Source organism: Entelurus aequoreus, linkage group LG03, assembly GCF_033978785.1.
Source record: "Entelurus aequoreus isolate RoL-2023_Sb linkage group LG03, RoL_Eaeq_v1.1, whole genome shotgun sequence".
NCBI classification, from domain to species: Eukaryota; Metazoa; Chordata; class Actinopteri; order Syngnathiformes; family Syngnathidae; genus Entelurus; species Entelurus aequoreus.
In genome coordinates, this window is record NC_084733.1 from 56,045,818 (window position 1) to 56,065,473 (window position 19,656).

The 19,656-nt window shown below is 39.6% G+C and overlaps 1 protein-coding gene across 1 annotated transcript in view; it reads right to left on the minus strand.

The window, feature by feature from the left end:
- LOC133646650 (KATNB1-like protein 1) overlaps positions 1-19,656 on the minus strand; it is a 156,809-nt gene that overhangs the window by 113,510 nt on the left and 23,643 nt on the right. The window contains exon 2 of the mRNA XM_062042238.1: positions 10,902-11,024. Within this exon, the coding sequence (XP_061898222.1) occupies positions 10,902-10,963 (62 nt within the window). The 5' untranslated portion in view covers positions 10,964-11,024. The remainder of the gene's footprint in view (positions 1-10,901; positions 11,025-19,656) is intronic.

Below are 19,656 nucleotides of genomic sequence, written 5' to 3' on the forward strand. Positions count from 1 at the left end.
GCCTGCCGGATTGTTCTCCACTCTGAATCTGAGTCCTATATTTGATCAAGTCCTGACATGGTCGTGGAACACATAGCGATCGTAAGTTGAGAAACCACTGCAAAAAAAATAGACAATTACCAACATCCCTGCTCTTCCTCCTCCTTTTCCATTGACAACATGTACTGTTTTTCCTCACGCTGTCTTAGCATTTACTCAAACCTCTTGAGGAAACATCAGTAGAAGAAGATGCTAAATAGAATACTAGCTGCTTACTTTTTTTTCTCTTGTTTTTGAGTGCCAGGTCTGATCTTCTTTATCCATTTTTTCACAGGCTTTCAGTCTTTCTACCATTTTTTGATTTTTGGGATCACATTTGGCTTGAGAGTCAAACTCAAAATGTTGCATCTTTCAACCACTTTGTGACCGTCTCTTCAGAATGCGCTGTATTGTGTGCGGTCTTATTTACGTGCCTTCACTTTGATTGCGTCTTCTCCACGTCAGCCATGTTGTACATTTTAACGTTTCCATAAGAAGTCTACAGACAGATTTATACGATACTTTGTATTAGAAATGTTAACAGCGGAGTATGCATGTGCAAACCAGTCTGCCACACAACAAGATGATAGAAAAGAACAAGGAGATTATTGACTACAGCGTCAAAACTACAATGGTGGGCAAAGCTTTTCGGGTAAATCTCTACCATATATGGAGATATCCGCTGACATCACACTTGGGAAAACAGAAATAATGCAAATTCCAAATGACTTGTTTTATAAATATCTCTGCCATGCCTTGATAGTTTGATTTCAAATGCTCAAGACTTATGCAGATCCCAAATCCACAAAACAGGTACCAATGGGTAAGAAAATTTGGTTTTGCATATTAAGTCCCATTTAAACGTATTCCATTCAATATAGACATGTTTGATGAAGTATTCGGGGCCCCCAACTCCGTTCCCTTCTGTGTCCCGCCTGCCGCAACAACTGCTCCTGTTTGTCAGAACTTGGGGATATTTTTGGGAATCCCTTTGCTTCACCCAAAAAAAAAAAATCCAATATGAAAATTCCATGAATTGACATGCTGGAAATAAAACAATCAAACAGATGGAGTCCACCCAGAATTTTTCGTCTCCTTTGATATGTATTTGTCTAATATGTAATTCCCGTTATTACCTAAGAGCATTGCTCTAACAGATGTTATGTCATGATCTGCAGAAGAGTGACAAATAAAGATAGAAATGAAAAGAAAAGAAGCGATATATGAGAGAAGTGTCCAAAGAGGTCCACTGCTGATGTTTTCTGTACTAAAGAAATACAATAATTATAGAGCTGAAAACAAACCAAAAAAAAACTTATTCTATCCAAAACCATTTATCTTCGAAAAATCAGAATCATTAAAATAACCGCTGCAAAGTACACCTCTCTCGCTTGGTCCATCCCATTTTGCGTCAGTCATTCGATCCTCATATTTTCATCATTTGGAAATGGATGCAGGCTGACCCCTTCTTTAGCTGTATGACTACATCCTACAACAATGCATCTGGTAGGCTTATGTGATAATTACTTCAAATTATGTGCGAAAATATCTCATTTGTGCTGACTATGCAACCAAAACACCCACTACGCAACATGAAATTGCCCTCACTCTTTTATAGGTGATGTCAGCAGGCTGAGACAGGCCTGCCCAAATTTTGGGGCTAAAAGTGGGCATTTCCCATACATTCATTTAGGTAGAATTCTGTAAATACATTTCAGTAAATTTCATGCGCCACAAATAAAAATAAAAATATAAACCCAAGCTGCAGTGTAGTAATAAAATAGGCAGCAACAATTGAAAAATAGAGCAAAACGATGTAATGTAACAAGAAAATGCTATGTTGTTACTAGTAACTAATACCACAGCTTTGTCTTTAAATATACAGCATGCATAACATAATTTTTAACATTTTGAAAAAAATGCATAGTTTTATTCTCATTTCTGCAAATTATAATAATAAATAATAATAACATTACACTATGACATAATATTCCGCAGCAAAGCCCGTGTTGCCACAAACCGAACTGTGGGAAACACTGATTAGGAAACTGCACAGCACTACTACTATCGAAGGTAAATGCATACATTATTATTGCATTACTTCATAAAACTAATGTAGTTGTTTATAGTACATTCTATTGTATTGTTTCTGATCCAATAGTCCTTATCTAGAAAGGTATTCTTGTTTTTTAAAAGGCATGTTACATGTTAAAATTGTGGTGTTTGCTTTTGCCGTTGTTGTGCCACTGTTATTGCTACTGGTAGTTTTAAATATTTCTCAGAATCAAAAGCACTAATTGGAAAGCTTGTACAATGAAAGAAAACTGAAGAAAAATTACATGACTGGAATCTTTAACTTTCTAGCCTTAAGAGACTGAAGACTAAATACTTTCGGACAGAGAGACACTAGTTTCTGTATAAGAGCCATTGCCACTTAGAGTCTGATTACAGAAATCTGTTTTACTTCATTTTAAAGGTCATTTGCCGTTTGTCACAGCTGCCACACTCCTACAACACAATCAAACAAGATTTAATAACATGACTTCTGTTTCCAATTATCAGCATGTGCTTACTGTGAAGAACACAACAGGTTGATTCTCACAGCAAGAAGAGAGTTATGTCTTTCGAAGCGAGAAGACTTCAGACACCATTACGCATTCATTCTGAAACACGTAATGAATCTTATAGTAAGTGCCAATATTCCCCCAAGTTTAAAAGTGGTGGTGTGAGAAACAAGAGTCAGCCACTCATCTTTTTTTAATCTATTATTGACCTTTCATATCCCTTAGTGGCTACTCTTAGCTGTATCTGTGCCAACCAAACAACTAGGATGGGGTCAACGACTGGTTTAACATTGAGGTGAAATGTTACCCTTCTGTTTGGTTTACAACTTTCTGTCTGCGCACTGAATCGTCAGATTATCTCTCCTTTGGAGGTGCGCAAACTTGCACAGAATTCCAAAAAAAACCTGTAAAACACATACCAGGCCAGTAGTTGACCTTGTCACCTGTGCAGCAACTACTTGTCTTAACTACTTTGGAATACTCAATGTACATGTGGGTTTGTACACTAGCAGCTACATTTGTAACAGTACCGTATTTTTCGGATTATAAATCGCAGTTTTTTTCATAGTTTGGCCGTGGGTGTGACTTATACTCCGGAGCGATTTATGTGTGAAATTATTAACACATTACCGTAAAATATCAAACAATATTATTTATCTAATTCATGGAAGAGATGAAGCAAAATGTCAGCAATCGTCACACACACGTCAACCAATAAGAATTCGGCGGTGGAGGGTCATGGCAGAAGTGCATTGTGGGCCATGGGATGCTAACTGCTATATGCTATATGCTACTCCCGTAGCTATTAAAATGGATCTTTTCTACATTGGCGGTAACATATAAAAACTGACAAGGGCTGAATAAAAATGGCACCTAAAAGGAAATTTTATACTGCAGATTACAAGCTGGACGTAATGAAATATGCAGCAGAAAACGGCGATCGAGCAGCAGAAAGAAAGGACGCTAGCGGTGCATACCAGGAGCGACAAGGAGGAAGAAGATTTCATCGGATTTAGCGATCAGGAGTGACAGATTGTTTGGTAAACGTATAGCATGTTCTATATAATATAGTTATTTGAATGACTCTTACCATAATATGTTACGTTAACATACCAGGCACGTTCTCAGTTGGTTATTTATGCGTCATATAACGTACACTTATTCAGCCTGTTGTTCACTATTCTTTATTTATTTTAAATTGCCTTTCAAATGTCTATTCTTGGTGTTTGATTTTATCAAATAGATTTCCCCCAAAAATGCGACTTATACTCGAGTTTTTTCCTTCTTTATTATGCATTTCCGGCCGCTGCGACGTATACTCCGGAGCGATTTATAATCCGAAAAATACAGTACATGTTTTTGTTTTTTCATCCAGATTTTTCAGTGTGGAACTTTTGGCTCAGTACAGAGGTGGACCAATTGGAAAATCTAGTGTCAGGTGTTTATTCGGTAAACAAATGCTTTGCAGTTCTAGCCATTGACTAGCAGGAGTGATGGCTGGCGACAGTGCCATGGAGAACCCAGGACCTAGAGATTTTTTTCCAACGTTAAAGCCTTTGCCTTCCGGTGAAATACGTAAACAGACAAATTTAAAAGGTAAAAAGGTATATGTGTTTAAAAATCCTAAAATCATTTTTAAGGTTGTATTTTTTCTCTAAAATTGTCTTTCTGAAAGTTAAAAGAAGCAAAGTAAAACAATTAATGAATGTATTTAAACAAGTGAAGACCAAGTCGTTAAAATATTTTCTTGGATTTTCAAATTCTATTTGAGTTTTGTCTCTCTTAGAATTAAAAATGTCGGGCAAAGCGAGACCAGCTTGCTAGTAAATAAATACAATTTAAAAAATAGAGGCAGCTCACTGGTAAGTGCTGCTATTTGAGCTATTTTTAGAACGGGCCAGCGGGCTACTCATCTGGTTCTTACGGGCTACCTGGTGCCCGCGGGCACCGCGTTGGTGACCCCTGCTGTATACTGTGCAGGGCAAAGGCCCAACAGAGAAAATGTAAAGGGATACACACACAATTTTTTAAATAACACAGACTGCCTATTCTCATATACAGCAAGGCAATTGTAAGTGTAAATATATGTGATTTGTTTAGAGAAAAAACATTCTTCCATGGTCTTGGGCAAAAATGCTATTGACTTTTTAGTTGTATTTTTTTTTATTTAATAGTGTTTTTATTTTTGGATATTGATTTATTTTATATTCTTTCTCGTGCACACATGTCGTTTCCTCTTACACACAACACTTCTTTATTGTCTTTCAGTCACCTCTCAGGCACAGTATGTTCGTGAACATGAGAGCTCTGAACATCAATAACACATAACAAAATCATAAACACCAGCGGGTCGTTACGATATTAATCTAAGTTTACTTATATAGCTCTAAATCACGAGTGTCTCAAAGGGCTGCACAAGCCACAACGACATCCTCGGTTCAGATCCCACATCAGGGCAAGAAAAAACTCAACCCAATGAGATGACAATAAGAAACCTTGGAGGGGAACGCAGATGTGGGGACCCCCCTGGGCGACCGGTGCAATGGACGTCGAGTGGATCTAGCATCATATTGTGAGAGTCCAGTCCATAGTGGATCTAACATAATAGTGTGAGATAGTTATTTAACAGTTTGTTTTTTTTACAATTACTTAGGTCTCTCTTCTCCCATGTCCCGAATGGGTGAATTGCGTTGAAAATTTGCCAGTCCTGCGTGGTAACACAGTTCGGCTTCACAAATTTATTTTACCCTGGTTTATGAGTAAAACATCTATCAATACTAAATTTATGTTTCTGAATTATTAGTTCCAGTGCCAACGAGGGCGTCAATGCTGTAGTTGTCATTGCTCACTCTTCTCAAGAATGCAACGACAGCTGTGGTTGCTTCTTCTGTAGACACTGCCCCTTAGTGGTTTGGAAGGCATTTGCAATTCACAAGTCAGTCCCCCACAGAAGAGCTATAAATCAACCAAGACGCCGTCAGAGGGGATAGCAAGCTACGTGACGCGAGAGTAAATACCAGCCTTAACTGGCATTTGTGTTCCACCCTGGCAAACATCTGCTTGCCACTGAGTGCTAATCTATCATATTTTCCTTGAACAAATTTCAGTTTGAAAAGGGCCAACATGAAGCATCACATTTTTACGATGTGAGCACATCTGATTCTGTTCTTAATGAATGTCAATTATCAACACAGCTTCTGCCAAGTGAACGGACTTGGAGCCTAAATTTCGCCCATTTCTACGGTGGTGACACATTCAAACAGCAGCCATCGAGGTGTGAGTCATCCGTTGGGATTCCTGACTCAAAAGCATCTTATCAGCCTTTACACATTCCCACAGTTCTCCCTATGGTCAGCCTTGGGAAGGGAGTGTGTTCACTGTGAGTCAGTGGTGGGCCGTCAGGGCCAGCAAGGCCTTCTCTGCTGGCCTAACATCAGAAATCATGATCATAATTAAAGATAAAATAATTGTTTTATTTATTGTCCCTAAATATCTAAAAGTATTAATATTCTCTTCATGTCATAATATGCTCCTTCTAGTGCTGTTGTTTTTAGGTTAGAGTTGTTATCCAATCACAATTCAGCTAGCTTATGTTGCCATATTGTACGAAATCTGCCCGTGGCCTTCAGAATTAACAATGCGGGCGTCTGTGCACTGTAAGTGAACATGTACATACACTTGATAGATAATTGTGATAGCCAATGAGATCACGAGATGTTGTCAGTAAGGCCTTCTAGCTGGCCCTGACATTTACGCGTCCTGTGATTGGATACTAACTTGGTGAGTATCCAAGTGAGTATCCAACCACAAGTTGCAAAAACAGGAAATGGCACCGGAGCCATACGAGCCATAGAAAGCCACAGGAACCTCACCGGTACAATAACCACAAAAATAAAGTGTTTGTCTTACACCTAGTAATCCGCTGTGGACATACGAAGCCAAGCAATGCAGGTTTAGCGAGCGGTGCGCGCTCCCGCGAAGGAAATACATTTTTGGCAGGCAATCACAAATTGGCACAACACTGGCGGTGAATTGGTTTGCCCGCTACTTTCACACAAATCAACCTACTACGACGGTACCACAAGCTTATACGGCATCGGATGGGTGCTACAAATTGTGAGTTTAAATATTGTATTTTTTCATGTTTTATGTGTTTTATACAATTATTTAAATTTTGACAGTACCACGTAAGATATGTTTTAATTGCTGATGCGGGTTTATTGAATGTTAAATTAGCCGAAAAATAGACCCTTTGTACACTGTTGAGGGGTTTCAATGACCAGTAGTGTGCAAGTGTGTTTCTGTACAGCATCTCCAGCCGTGTCCAAGTTGTGACATAAATTAAGGTATTTTGAGAGGTGAAGTCGGACTAAGTAGGACATCCCTGAAGGCTTAGGTGAGAACGCTCGGCCCGCCACTGCTGTGAGTTTTGGGTAAAATGACAAATACACAAGAATAGATCTAAAGTGATTTGCAGTGTCCTTGTAAAGCATGTCGTCTCGAAACACTTTCACTGTTGAACCAGGAGTGCTTTGAAATCAACGTTAAATCCTATGTCAGTTCCAGTGAGACACAGCTGTTCTTGGACAATCTTTTATAAGTTGGCAAAAAAAAGGTCCAACAGTAAAAGAAAACTAAAAAAAAAATGACAAGATTAGTTGAACACAGCATCACACAAGGACCACTGTTGGGCGTTAACGAGGACCAGATGATGGCCCGAAGGTTTTTTCAGTCACATGATTTCTAATCGTCATATTTTCTAATATGATGGCGACAGAAAAGTTAAGCAGCAGATGTTGAATCTTGCTGCTTTGAGCCATTGTGTTACTCAATTTAGATTAGGCTCTAATTAACAGTGACTTCATTGTAATACCCTTTTCTTGTTCACCCTGACTCATCTCATTGGATCAGCCACTGCAGAATATTGTAAGGAGCTGTGCAATGATCCTCGGCACAGCAAAGACCTCAAGTGAGACCAAGCTTGAATAAAATGATCTCAGAATTTCTGTCAAGACTTCATTCAAGCTTTTCCTGTTACACTCCTGGTAGACTTGAGAACACCATATTGTGCCAGGAAGACTATTCTGTTTCTCTGATAAATTGACAGCTATGCTGCCCAAAACAATTGAGAATGACGGATACGTCTGGCATGAACTAAATCACAGAGTAAATTAGTTATATTCAAAGTTTGAAATGAGAATTGACTCTGACTTGCTTTATCACGATACTGGGATTATTGGTGATTGATTAAGGTTGCATAAGATTTTGAATTGTGAAACAAATACATTTTTTTAAATATTCAGAATTCTTCTTTGTAGTGTTGTATTGAGCAAAATTACGCTGCCTGCAAAAGTTACAGTTCCCATAGCCGTTTGCTTGGATGTAGTGCCCTCTATTTTATTTTAGTTACAACAAGACTCAATTCTTAACCATCATTTGGTTAATCAATGTTTGTGCCTATTCCTACTCAACATCGTAATACAAGTTTATATATATACAAGTTTAATTGAAGCATTCACTGACTCAGAGAAGCTTTTTAACACTCTAAGACACCAGTTTTATGCCCATGTGGTGGTCAACATTGTCCTCTGCAAATCATAAAATGGCCTCCAATGGGACTTCCAGTAAGTTTGTGTGACATCAGACCCAACCCCCAAAAATGTGTTTATGGCAATGAAATCATTTCTGGCAAGTATATTAATCTATGACTGGAAATCAATCAATTAAAGCTGGAGTAGACATAAAAGAGAAAAGTTAGGTATAATCAGCTAGAATTCAGTGCTGAATAGAAGTGTTGTTTATAATGATAACAAATAAGTTTAAGAAGCTCCTTTGTCAAAACGGTTTACAAAGAGGTCAAGCTCACGCGAAACTATTTACTTTTGCAGTGCATTTTTGATGATGGTAAGTCCTAAATAATATAAACCTCTTACATAAACTGCCAGTTGAAATGGTTTCATCTAAACTAGCCACTGAGCAGCAACTAGTATGAACAGTTATCAACTCAGCAGAACTTTAACACGTTGTTAATAATGTCATACAATCACAAATACTAATACAATATTTGTGGACTAGGCTACTAAATGTGGAGATAGAGCTCAAAATGAAATTGGATTGATTGATTTTTATGACAAAATGTTTAGAACATGGGTTCAATAGTTTAAAGCAGTGCTTCATTGGTATTCCTGGTGGGCAATCAATTTTTAGCCTAGTTGACATTGACTCACAAGCTACTCTGCTGGTTACAGCTGATGGGAGCACTCAATTTAGATTAAATTGCCTCACAATATGATTAATTATTCACTTATCATAACATTCCTACTATCATAATCTACTACATTATCAATAGTGTATTAAAAGTGTAAAGGTGCATGATGTTTTAGATTAATAAAAACTTCCCGTCTAATTAGGGTGTGTTCACACTAGTCTGTTTGCTCTGCTAGCATGGTTTGTTTGAGACCACTTGAGAGATGGGCCTCAGTCAGTGTTGGCAGACAGGAAATGACGTATTGTCGGACGAGACCCTCAAAAGTATCGTATTTTAAGGAAAATTAGCGTAAATATTCAATTTGACACTTCTGAAGATCATCTACTATATTAAAACATTACTACAGACTCTGTATGTTATAGCTTATACAGTTTTACCTGTAAATAAAACAGCTTCCACTGGAAGAGGAGTCCCCCACCTGTGTAGTGTGCAGCATGAGCCGCACATTGGTCATATTTTAACATCTTCGTACTTTTCATACAGTTTATCAAGGTCCTGTGTCCTAAATATTTTGAGAACGCCCCCCAAACACTCCTCCGCCTCTACTGAATCTTGCAAGGATAAACAAATGCTTCTTAAGGAAATGCTTTTTGCTAACGATACCGCCTCGGTCAGCCACTCGGTGGATGGGCTACAAGCTCTGATAGACTGCTTTTCTAAAACATGCCAATGCTTTGGACTCGCTATCTTTATAAAGAAAACTGAAGTCATGGCCCAACTGAGCCAAGCATTTATGTCTTTGATCAGCTCTACGATACAGTAAAATCCTTCAAGTATCTTGGTTCAGCTGTCATCAGAAACCACTTCCCTCACAGTAAACTTATTGACAAGGCAGCCGTGACCTTCGGTCCCCTCTCAAAGCATGTCTTGTTAAATCCAAAACTTCACCTGCACACCAACCTGAGGATGTACTCAGCACGGCGTGGTGGTGCAGTTGGAAGAGTGGCCGTGACAGCAACCTGAGGGTTCCTGGTTCAATACCCACCTTCTACCAACCTCGTCACGTCCGTTGTGTCCTTGAGCAAGACACTTCATCCTTGCTCCTGATGGGTCGTGGGTAGGGCCTTGCATGGCAGCTCCCGCCATCAGTGTGTGATTGTGTGTGTGAATGGGTGAATGTGGAAATAGTGTCAAAGCGCTTTGAGTACCTTGAAGGTAGAAAAGCGCTATACAGGTATAACCCATTTACCATGTCTACTAAAAAACATTTTATTTTGCAACAAATCATGGCCAGCCTATGCTCGTCAAGAACATCAGCTAAATGCACAAATGTCCATCAGCATCTCGTGACGTGAGAGGTCACAAATCAAATGAGTAGGTGTCACGTCGGGGTTGCATAGATTTACGGTGGTCGTTTCCCCAAGATGCAGAAGAACGTCCGGAAGCAATGTGCAGGTAAGAAAGTGATTTATTCCAATAGGTAGGACAACAAGTATAAAAACTCAGACAGAAGTCAAGTGTGGAGCCATAAAACCAAGATAATCGCCAGGGGCGAACAGCGAGAACATCTTACACTAGGAAAAAATACAAAAAGCGTGGTGAAAACAGGAGCCAACGTAAATGTCGCAAAGAGCAAGCAAGACTGCCAGGCAGAGTGTGCCGCAAGGCAGAAATAACTCGTGCTACCAAACGCCCAGTCTTTTGTCACAAAGACGTGTGCAAACATGATTTCAAAGCCACATGCATTAATGTGAATGATTAGGAAACTCTGGCTGACGATCGTGTCAATTGGCGAACAGCTGTCATGACAGGCTGCAAGCAAGACAAAGAGTAGAGAATGCAGAACCTGGAGGGGAAAAGGCAAACTACAAAGGCACATGCCAGTATAACGGGGGCCAGCCGGAGTGGCTGCGCCAGAAGTATGTTGATAAACCTCACCCCGACAGCTTGAAAATTGTGTGCTCACCGCTGGGTTCACAGCTCAGGCTTTAGCCTAGTGGCTAGCACACATCTCCTTTCAATCGGATGGTTGTGAGTTTGCGCCACGCGCAGAGCGATGGCAGTATGGGAAGATCATAAACACATCACAGGCAGTTACACCAGCGTCCTACCTGAGGTGACCAAACCATGCGATCGATAACCAACAGTGGTGCTCTCGCATTGGACTACACATCCACCAAAGGAAGTTCCAACCAAGATGATCCACTGTCTGTATGGCAGACAGAGACCAGAATCTGTTAAAACATTAGAAACAAACATCAATCAATTGACTTTAACTACCAAAACCTTTGTGCCCTTGCCTTCATGTGGCCATTGTTCGTTTTTGTTTTGTGTTATTGTGCTATGCATTCGTCACTCATGCTATGTCATGCCTTGATTGGCTGTAAAGAGGCACGGACTGTGAGACAATGCATGACATCAGACGCAGTGCAGCAAGTGTCCTGTTTGTGTTTGCTAACAGCCACATTTTAAAGGGGTCAAATTATCATACATTATGGTATTTACTTTTTTTTTTTACACATACGATAATCATCGTTGTGTGGCAACACTGTCCTCTGTCAAGTGTGAACGCTGATTGCATCAACAAACCGGATATGATAACACTGTAACCAGACAATGCAAACTAAAGATCAACAGATACGTTTTTTTCAGGGCTGACACAGATACTGATTTTTAGTAGTCAACAAGTGACAAGGGAGTGACTGCTCGCTGACTGCTCGCTGTTTCTGTTGCGAAAAAGCTAAGTATCGTTCTATATGTGCTTCTAATTTTTTTACAGCTTTCTTTACTACTTCCCAAATATACTTAGTAGTCTTATTTAACTTGCAAATCACCCGATCTCTGTCTCACCGCCCCTCTCTCAGCAAGCTAGCTGCTAAGCTAACGAAGCTAGCGCAGAGAAAGGCGTCGTCGGTCTGAAGGCGTCTGCTCCCCACACATCGCGATCACTTCTCTGAAGACAGCAAGAAGTTGACTCGGTGAAAGAAATACCGTGAGTATGGCTCCCTGCTCTTCGTGCACCGTTCTCATGGATAGACTGGCTCTGCTAGAGGGCCGTGTCTGCCAGTTAGAGCAGAGTAGTTTTTGTAGACAACAGGGACTAACGTTTATTGATAATTGGCCCTCTTTCTGGGGCAAACCGGGCCTGTTGATGAGGGACGGCCTTCACACTAACCAGGAAGGCGCGATCATCCGGCCTAGGAACATAGATTATTGTTTGAGTCACACTTGACTAACTACACTAGAGCAAGCCGGGTCACAGGCAATTACAGTGTCTGTTAGTCAGGGTGAGGAGTTAGTTAAGCTAGAACTAACCAGCGCCAGGCTAGAAAATTCCTGCACACATAGCATTTCTCCTAGAATAATACACAACTCACATAATGTTTTTTCTGCAGTGACTGTGCCAGAGGTAGACATGCATTTTACTGAGGTGGCAAATTATGACGCGTTCAGTTCATCGCAGCACCAAGCAAACAATCTGAAGATTCCCGTCATATCAATTCCTAGATATGGTCGAAATGATTTAAAGTGCACTATGCAAAATAAACGCAACATTATTAATATTACTACTACGGATAACTTTAACAAAAATTCCTAAAAACAGCCCACTACCTTTAATATGGGCTTTTCAAACATAAGATCATTGTCTCCCAAAACGTTATTAGTTAATAAAGTCATTAGAGACAATAATCTTAACGTCATTGGTCTCAGTGAAACCTGGCTCAAACCAGACACATTTTTTGCGCTGAACGAGGCATCTCCTCCTAACTATACGAATGTGCATATTGCATGTCCCCTTAAAACGGGTGGGGGAATGCAATAATATACAAACCCCGTTTCCATATGAGTTGGGAAATTGTGTTGGATGTAAATATAAACAGAATACAATGATTTGCAAATCCTTTTCAACCCATATTCAGTTGAATATTCTACAAAGACAACATATTTGATGTTCAAACTGACAAACATTTTTTTTTTTGCAAATTATCATTAACTTTAGAATTTGATGCCAGCAACACGTGACAAAGAAGTTGGGATAGGTGGCAATAAATACTGATAAAGTTGAGGAATGCTCATCAAACACTTATTTGAAACATCCCACAGGTGAACAAGCAAATTGGGAACAGGTGGGTGCCATGATTGGGTATAAAAGTAGATTCCATGAAATGCTTAGTCATTCACAAACAAGGATGGAACGAGAGTCACCACTTTGTCAACAAATGCGTGAGCAAATTGTTGAACAGTTTAAGAAAAACCTTTCTCAACCAGCTATTGCAAGGAATTTAGGGATTTCACCATCTACGGTCCGTGATATCATCAAAGGGTTCAGAGAACCTGGAGAAATCACTGCACGTAAGCAGCTAAGCCCGTGACCTTAGATCCCTCAGGCTGTACTGCATCAACAAGCGACATCAGTGTGTAAAGGATATCACCACATGGGCTCAGGAACACTTCAGAAACCCACTGTCAGTAACTACAGTAGGTCGCTACATCTGCAAGTGCAAGTTAAAACTCTCCTATGCAAGGCGAAAATTGTTTATCAACAACACCCAGAAACGCCGTCGGCTTCGCTGGGCCTGAGCTCATCTAAGATGGACCGATACAAAGTGGAAAAGTGTTCTGTGGTCTGACGAGTCCACATTTCAACTTGTTTTTGGAAACTGTGGACGTCGTGTCCTCCGGACCAAAGAGGAAAAGAACCATCCGGATTGTTATAGGTGCAAAGTTGAAAAGCCATCATCTGTGATGGTATGGGGGTGTATTAGTGCCCAAGACATGGGTAACTTACACATCTGTGAAGGCGCCATTAATGCTGAAATGTACATACAGGTTTTGGAGCAACATATGTTTCCATCCAAGAAACGTTACCATGGACGCCCCTGCTTATTTCAGCAAGATAATGCCAAGCCACGTGTTACATCAATGTGGCTTCATAGTAAACAAGTGCGGGTACTAGACTGGCCTGCCTGTAGTCCAGACCTGTCTTCCATTGAAAATGTGTGGCGCATTATGAAGCCTAAAATACCACAACGGAGACCCCCGGACTGTTGAACAACTTAAGCTGTACATCAAGCAAGAATGGGAAATAATTCCACCTGAGAAGCTTAAACAATGTGTCTCCTCCATTCCGAAACGTTTACTGAGTGTTGTTAAAAGGAAAGGCCATGTAACACAGTGGTGAACATGCCCTTTCCCAACTACTTTGGCACGTGTTGCAGCCATGAAATTCTAAGTTAATTATTATTTGCAAAAAAAATATAAAGTTTATGAGTTTGAACATCAAATATCTTGTCTTTGTAGTGCATTCAATTGAATATGGGTTGAAAAGGATTTGCAAATCATTGTATTCCGTTTTTATTTACATCTAACACAATTTCCCAACTCATATGGAAACGGGGTTTGTACAATGAAAACCATAACCTTACCCCTAACCTAAGTAATAAATATAAATAATTTGAGGTGCTTACTATGAGGTCTGTCGGACTGCTGCCTCTCTACCTGGCTGTTATCTACCGCCCCCCTGAGCCCTATTCGGACTTTATCAGTGAATTTTCAGAGTTCGTCGCTGATCTAGTGACGCACGCCGACAATATAATTATAATGGGGGACTTTAATATCCATATGAATACCCCATCAGACCCTCCGTGCATGGCGCTCCGAACTATAATTGATAGCTGTGGTCTTACACAAATAATAAATTATCTAGTGCTTGTCAGGGTTGTCACCACCGCCAAAGTTATGATACTCCTGTATACTAAAGTAATGTCACGTCAATACCTTATAAAATTCGAAGTTCTGACTCATTGTCAACAAGCTAATAATAATCACTGCTTTAGCAGCTGCAACATTAATGCTGTCACAGTAATGTTTTTTTTTTGTCTGAGAGTAACTCTGCCAAGCAAACCACGTTCAATAAGTGTAGTGCTAAATTTGACCAGTGGAAGGTAACAACACTAATTGTGATAAGCCACATACAGTGTGTGAAATGTTTATTGTGTAAATGTTGTGTACTTTCTATATATGTAAATATTTGTTGTTTATTGTGTAAATATATATTAACACTAAACCTTCTATTTTATTCATGTAAAATACACAATGGACATTATATATGTAAAATACACAATGGATGTTAAACTTGTCATGTTTATTTTATGTTCATGTTTTCAGTTTTACAAATCTAAATGAAGAAAGAAGTGTAAATACATAAAACTAAGGAAGGAAAATAATTCAAAAGAAAAAACATTAATCCTCAACAAAAACTGGAGCTTCTTTTTCTTTATGCTTTTAGTTATCTGCACACACTGGAAACGAGTAGCGAGGGCAGACTAATACATTTATTGACAGTGCAGTGTGAAAACCGATGTGTTTACTTTGCAATTCAGTAAATGCAGTCTTAAAGAAATATAACCTACTGAGGCACTTTCTGATGAAACATCCACATTTAGATGTCTGGTCCTCGAGCCCTTGGGCTCTTGAAACTGCGGTCCTCTTTATTGTGTATTTGAATAGGCCTGTTCTTAAATTCCCTCAGCAGAGACAATTTATAGCAGAAATATTGTGAACATTTAAACATTTAAATAAAAACAATTCTAGGCCCCTTTATGTAGCTTATAGATGAGACATTTTTCAAGCTGGCTGACATCACTTATTCCTGGATGTTCCAGAAAATAGTAGAATGCTGCCTCTACTAAAATAGTAGAATGCTGCCTCTACTTCTTTACATACTTATTTACTTATTTACACAAATCTGGGATTTTTGGCAGAGATATTGCTTCTGTTATCATAATGTCCATTTGTCTGTGTCACGTTGTTATTTAATTGAATCACTTGGCATGAAACTCGCTGCGTTCCTTGAGCCCACACGCTGGACGGAGGTTTGTTCGTTGCAGTAGCGAAACAAACAAAACTGAACCAATAAGACATGGGAAAAAAAGGATTCAAACTTAATATCCTTGAAAAAAATGAAAGATTTGAAAGCTAAGCAGAATATATCAGTTCGTTCTTGTACTGTGAACTTCGCAGGAGGAAGAGAAAGTGTGTGTTTTCTCATGCTGGGCAAACGGGCTGGTGCTTGAGCAGTGTTTGACTAATTATTTAAAAATAAATACCAAGTACTGGTACCATTGTTTACAGTGGGGAAGGGATTTATATGACACAAATCCTGGTTGGATCTCGCATGACAGGAAGAGGGGGGTTAATAATTTTGGAATGCAGTCCGCTGAAAATAATGGAAAGTACCACTAGACGCTGTGTTCGTAGTTGGAATTGCCACAAAACACATTTTAAGATATGCAACACTCTACTGCTATCTGTCGGTTTAAGTGGACAGTGCACTCCCCACATTTGTCAAGTTTTATGTGTCAGGTAAACCGTGACGAAGGGGGCTATATTAATCCCCTTTCTACTGTATGTATTGTATCTGCTGCCGAAATTTCGGACTGTGAACCGCTATTTTTTTTATATGCTTTGAAACCTGTGGTTTGAAAAATGGTGCAGCTAATTAATGGTGACGAAGGGGGCCCTTACGCAAATAGTAAAAAAAAAAAAGCAAAGACACTGAAAATGTGTGTTATTGTTTGTGCTACTGTACCATCTTTTGGACGAGTTCACTCACCGCAGGTACTGCTGGGCTGCAGTGGCCTTCTGTTTAGACTGAGCTTTCAATCGGAAGTAAAAGTGCCATTCAAGCTTCTCGCTCAAAAGGATTCTTCATCCAACAACGTTTGTAAGTTTTATAGTATGACTCAAACTGTTTATACTTACTAAACCGTCCCATGTGTGATGTCTGTAGGAGTGTTTTCATGCATATTTGTATGTGATATCGTAAAGTAATGAAACTAGCGTTAGCAATAGCTAATATGCTAACATGTTTACAAGTGTCTGTGTTAGTATTAGCAACTTACAATAGCATTCTTTTTGTATTGTTTCAGTTTCGTAAATTAACCAAAATCTCACCGTGGAGTCATTGAGTCGGTTCAGCTGATTGAAGAGCTAGCTTCCACAGCTAGATGACCTCTGTTTTGTTTGATCAGTTGTTTTGCTGCCGTGTATCGGACACCATTTGGAAACAATTAAGGTATGTAAATAAACATTTACAAATTATTTCTGTGTAAATACGTAATTTCACAACCTATATATTGGTTCTGCAGCTTATAGTTCCGTGCGTCTTACATATGGAAAAATATTTATTTCTTCTAAAATTTAGTGTGTGTGGCTTATATATTGGTGCGCTCTACAGTCCGGAAAATACGGTAACGTAGTTGTAAAAAAAAACAAAACAAAAAAACACAGATACCTTTAAAAAGAGGCTGATAAGATATACATTAAAATGCTAAATACCGGCACCTATAATCAGCCTGGCCGATAATCGGTCGATCTGCAAACCCAACAGAATGCTGAGTGAAAATCATATAAATAACAGTTAAGCTGGGACGCCTAAATACAGTAGTTTACGGAGCCCCTAAAGGGACATGGGGATTTTTTTTTTTTTTAAGTTTTTGTATTTCAATTTGTGGAGTGAAATTATGGAATGGTTTGAATGTGGAGTTAAAGCAATGTCCAAACATAAACCAGTTTAAAAAGAAGTATAGGTACATGGTATTCCAGAGGTACAGAGATGAAGCAGGGCTTTGATATTGGGTTGTTTAGATTACAGAAGAGTGTGGGGCTGCCCATTGAGGCAGTGGTGCTGCTGTGGTGGCATGATACCATTTCCATGATCACTAGTGGTAAAGGTGTGGCTATGTATGTGTGTAGTGTGCATATGTATGTATATATCTATAATTTATGTATATACAAGTTCATTAAAGGCCTACTGAAACCCACTACTACCGACCACGCAGTCTGATAGTTTATACATCAATGATGAAATCTTAACATTGCAACACATGCCAATACGGTTAACTTATAAAGTGCAATTTTAAATTTCCCGCTAAACTTCCGGTTGAAAACGCCTTTGGATGATGACGTATGCGCGTGACGTAGCCAGTGAAACAGAAGTATCGGTACCCCATTGAATCCAATACAAAATAGCTCTGTTTTCATCTCATAATTCCACAGTATTCTGGACATCTGAGTTGGTGAATCTTTTGCAATTTGTTTAATGAACAATGGAGACTGCAAAGAAGAAAGTTGTAGGTGGGATCGGTGTATTAGCGGCGGACTACAGCAACACAACCAGGAAGACAGAGATGGATGGCAGACGCGTTAGCCGGCGAACTCACCTTAACTTCCTCCGTCTCGCCGACCGCATCTGTGATCGGGTGAAGTCCTTCGTCGCACCGTCGATCGCTGGAACGCAGGTGAGCACGGGTGCTGATGAGCAGATGAGGGCTGGCTGGCGTAGGTGGATAGCTAATGTTTTTAGCATAGCTCTGTGGGGTACGGTTGCTAAGTTAGCTTCAATGGCGTCGTTAGCAACAACATTGTTAACCTTCGCCAGGCTGGAAAGCATTAACCGTGTATTTACATGTCCCTGGTTTAATAGTATTGTTGATTTTCTGTCTATCCTTCCAGTCAGGGATTTATTTATTTTGTTTCTATATGCAGTTAAGCACGATGCTATCACGTTAGCTCCATAGCTAGTGTTTCGTCGATGTATTGTCGTGGAGATAAAAGTCACTGTGAATGTCCATTTTGCGTTCTCGACTCTCATTTTCAAGAGGATATAGTATTCGAGGTGGTTTAAAATACAAATCCGTGATCCACAATAGAAAAAGGAGAGAGTGTGGAATCCAATGAGCCAGCTTGTACCTAAGTTTCGGTCAGAGCAAAAACCGATATGTCTTGCACTGCATTCTAGTCATTCACTCTAACGTTCCTCATCCACAAATCTTTCATCCTCGCTCAAATTAATGGGGTAATCGTCGCTTTCTCGGTCCGGATCGCTCTAGCTGCATTGTAAACAATAGGAAAATGTGAGGAGCTGTTCAATTGACTACGTCACGCTACTTCCGGTAGGGGCAAGGCTTTTTTTTATCAGATACCAAAAGTTGCAATCTTTATTGTCGTTCTCTACTAAATCCTTTCAGCAAAAATATGGCAATATCGCAAAATGATCAAGTATGACACATAATGGATCTGCTATCCCCGTTTAAATTTAAAAAAATCATTTCAGTAGGCCTTTACGTTTGTACATAGAGTGAACAGGTAGTTCTAGCTCAGAGTAATTTATGATTTAAAGAAAAGGGGTGGGATTAAATATGTGTAAACTTCTTCTCACTCCTTTTCAAATATGTAAAAAAAAAAAAAAGAAAGTCCAATGCTCATTTGTTTTCGTTTTTTATTCTCCATTGTTTTCATTTTGTCATACTGTCTGTTAAGGCTATAGCTGTCAGAGTTTGTTGGTGACGAACCCCAAGATGCAGAGATGATGGCAGGCATAGTGCGAGAAAACATGATTTAATTAAACACTATGGCAAAAAACAAACAAAAGGGTACAAACAAAAGGCGCGCACAATGCTGAGAACAAACTTGAACAAAAACACTTACTGTGACAAGAAGGAACTATGACTTGAGCGGAGTGGACAAAAGTAGACAGAGCTACAACGACAAATAGTGACAGGTAGAAGCTACAGGTAGCAGTGACATAGACAGGTAGACACTACAATAATCCAGCAGTGACTGGAGGGCAGGGCAGGTATAAATAGCCGCTGGCAGATTGGCACCAGGTGTGGCCCAGTGCCAATCAGCCACAGCTGAGGGGACACAGCACTCAGGAAGACAAACAGGAAACAGAACCAAAACAAGAGCGCTGACAGGAAATACAACTAATAGAGGAAAAACTAAAAACACAACCAAACTGTCAGGGGCAACCCTGACAGTAGCCCCCTTCCCATAACGGATACCAGACGTTCTTAGACAATC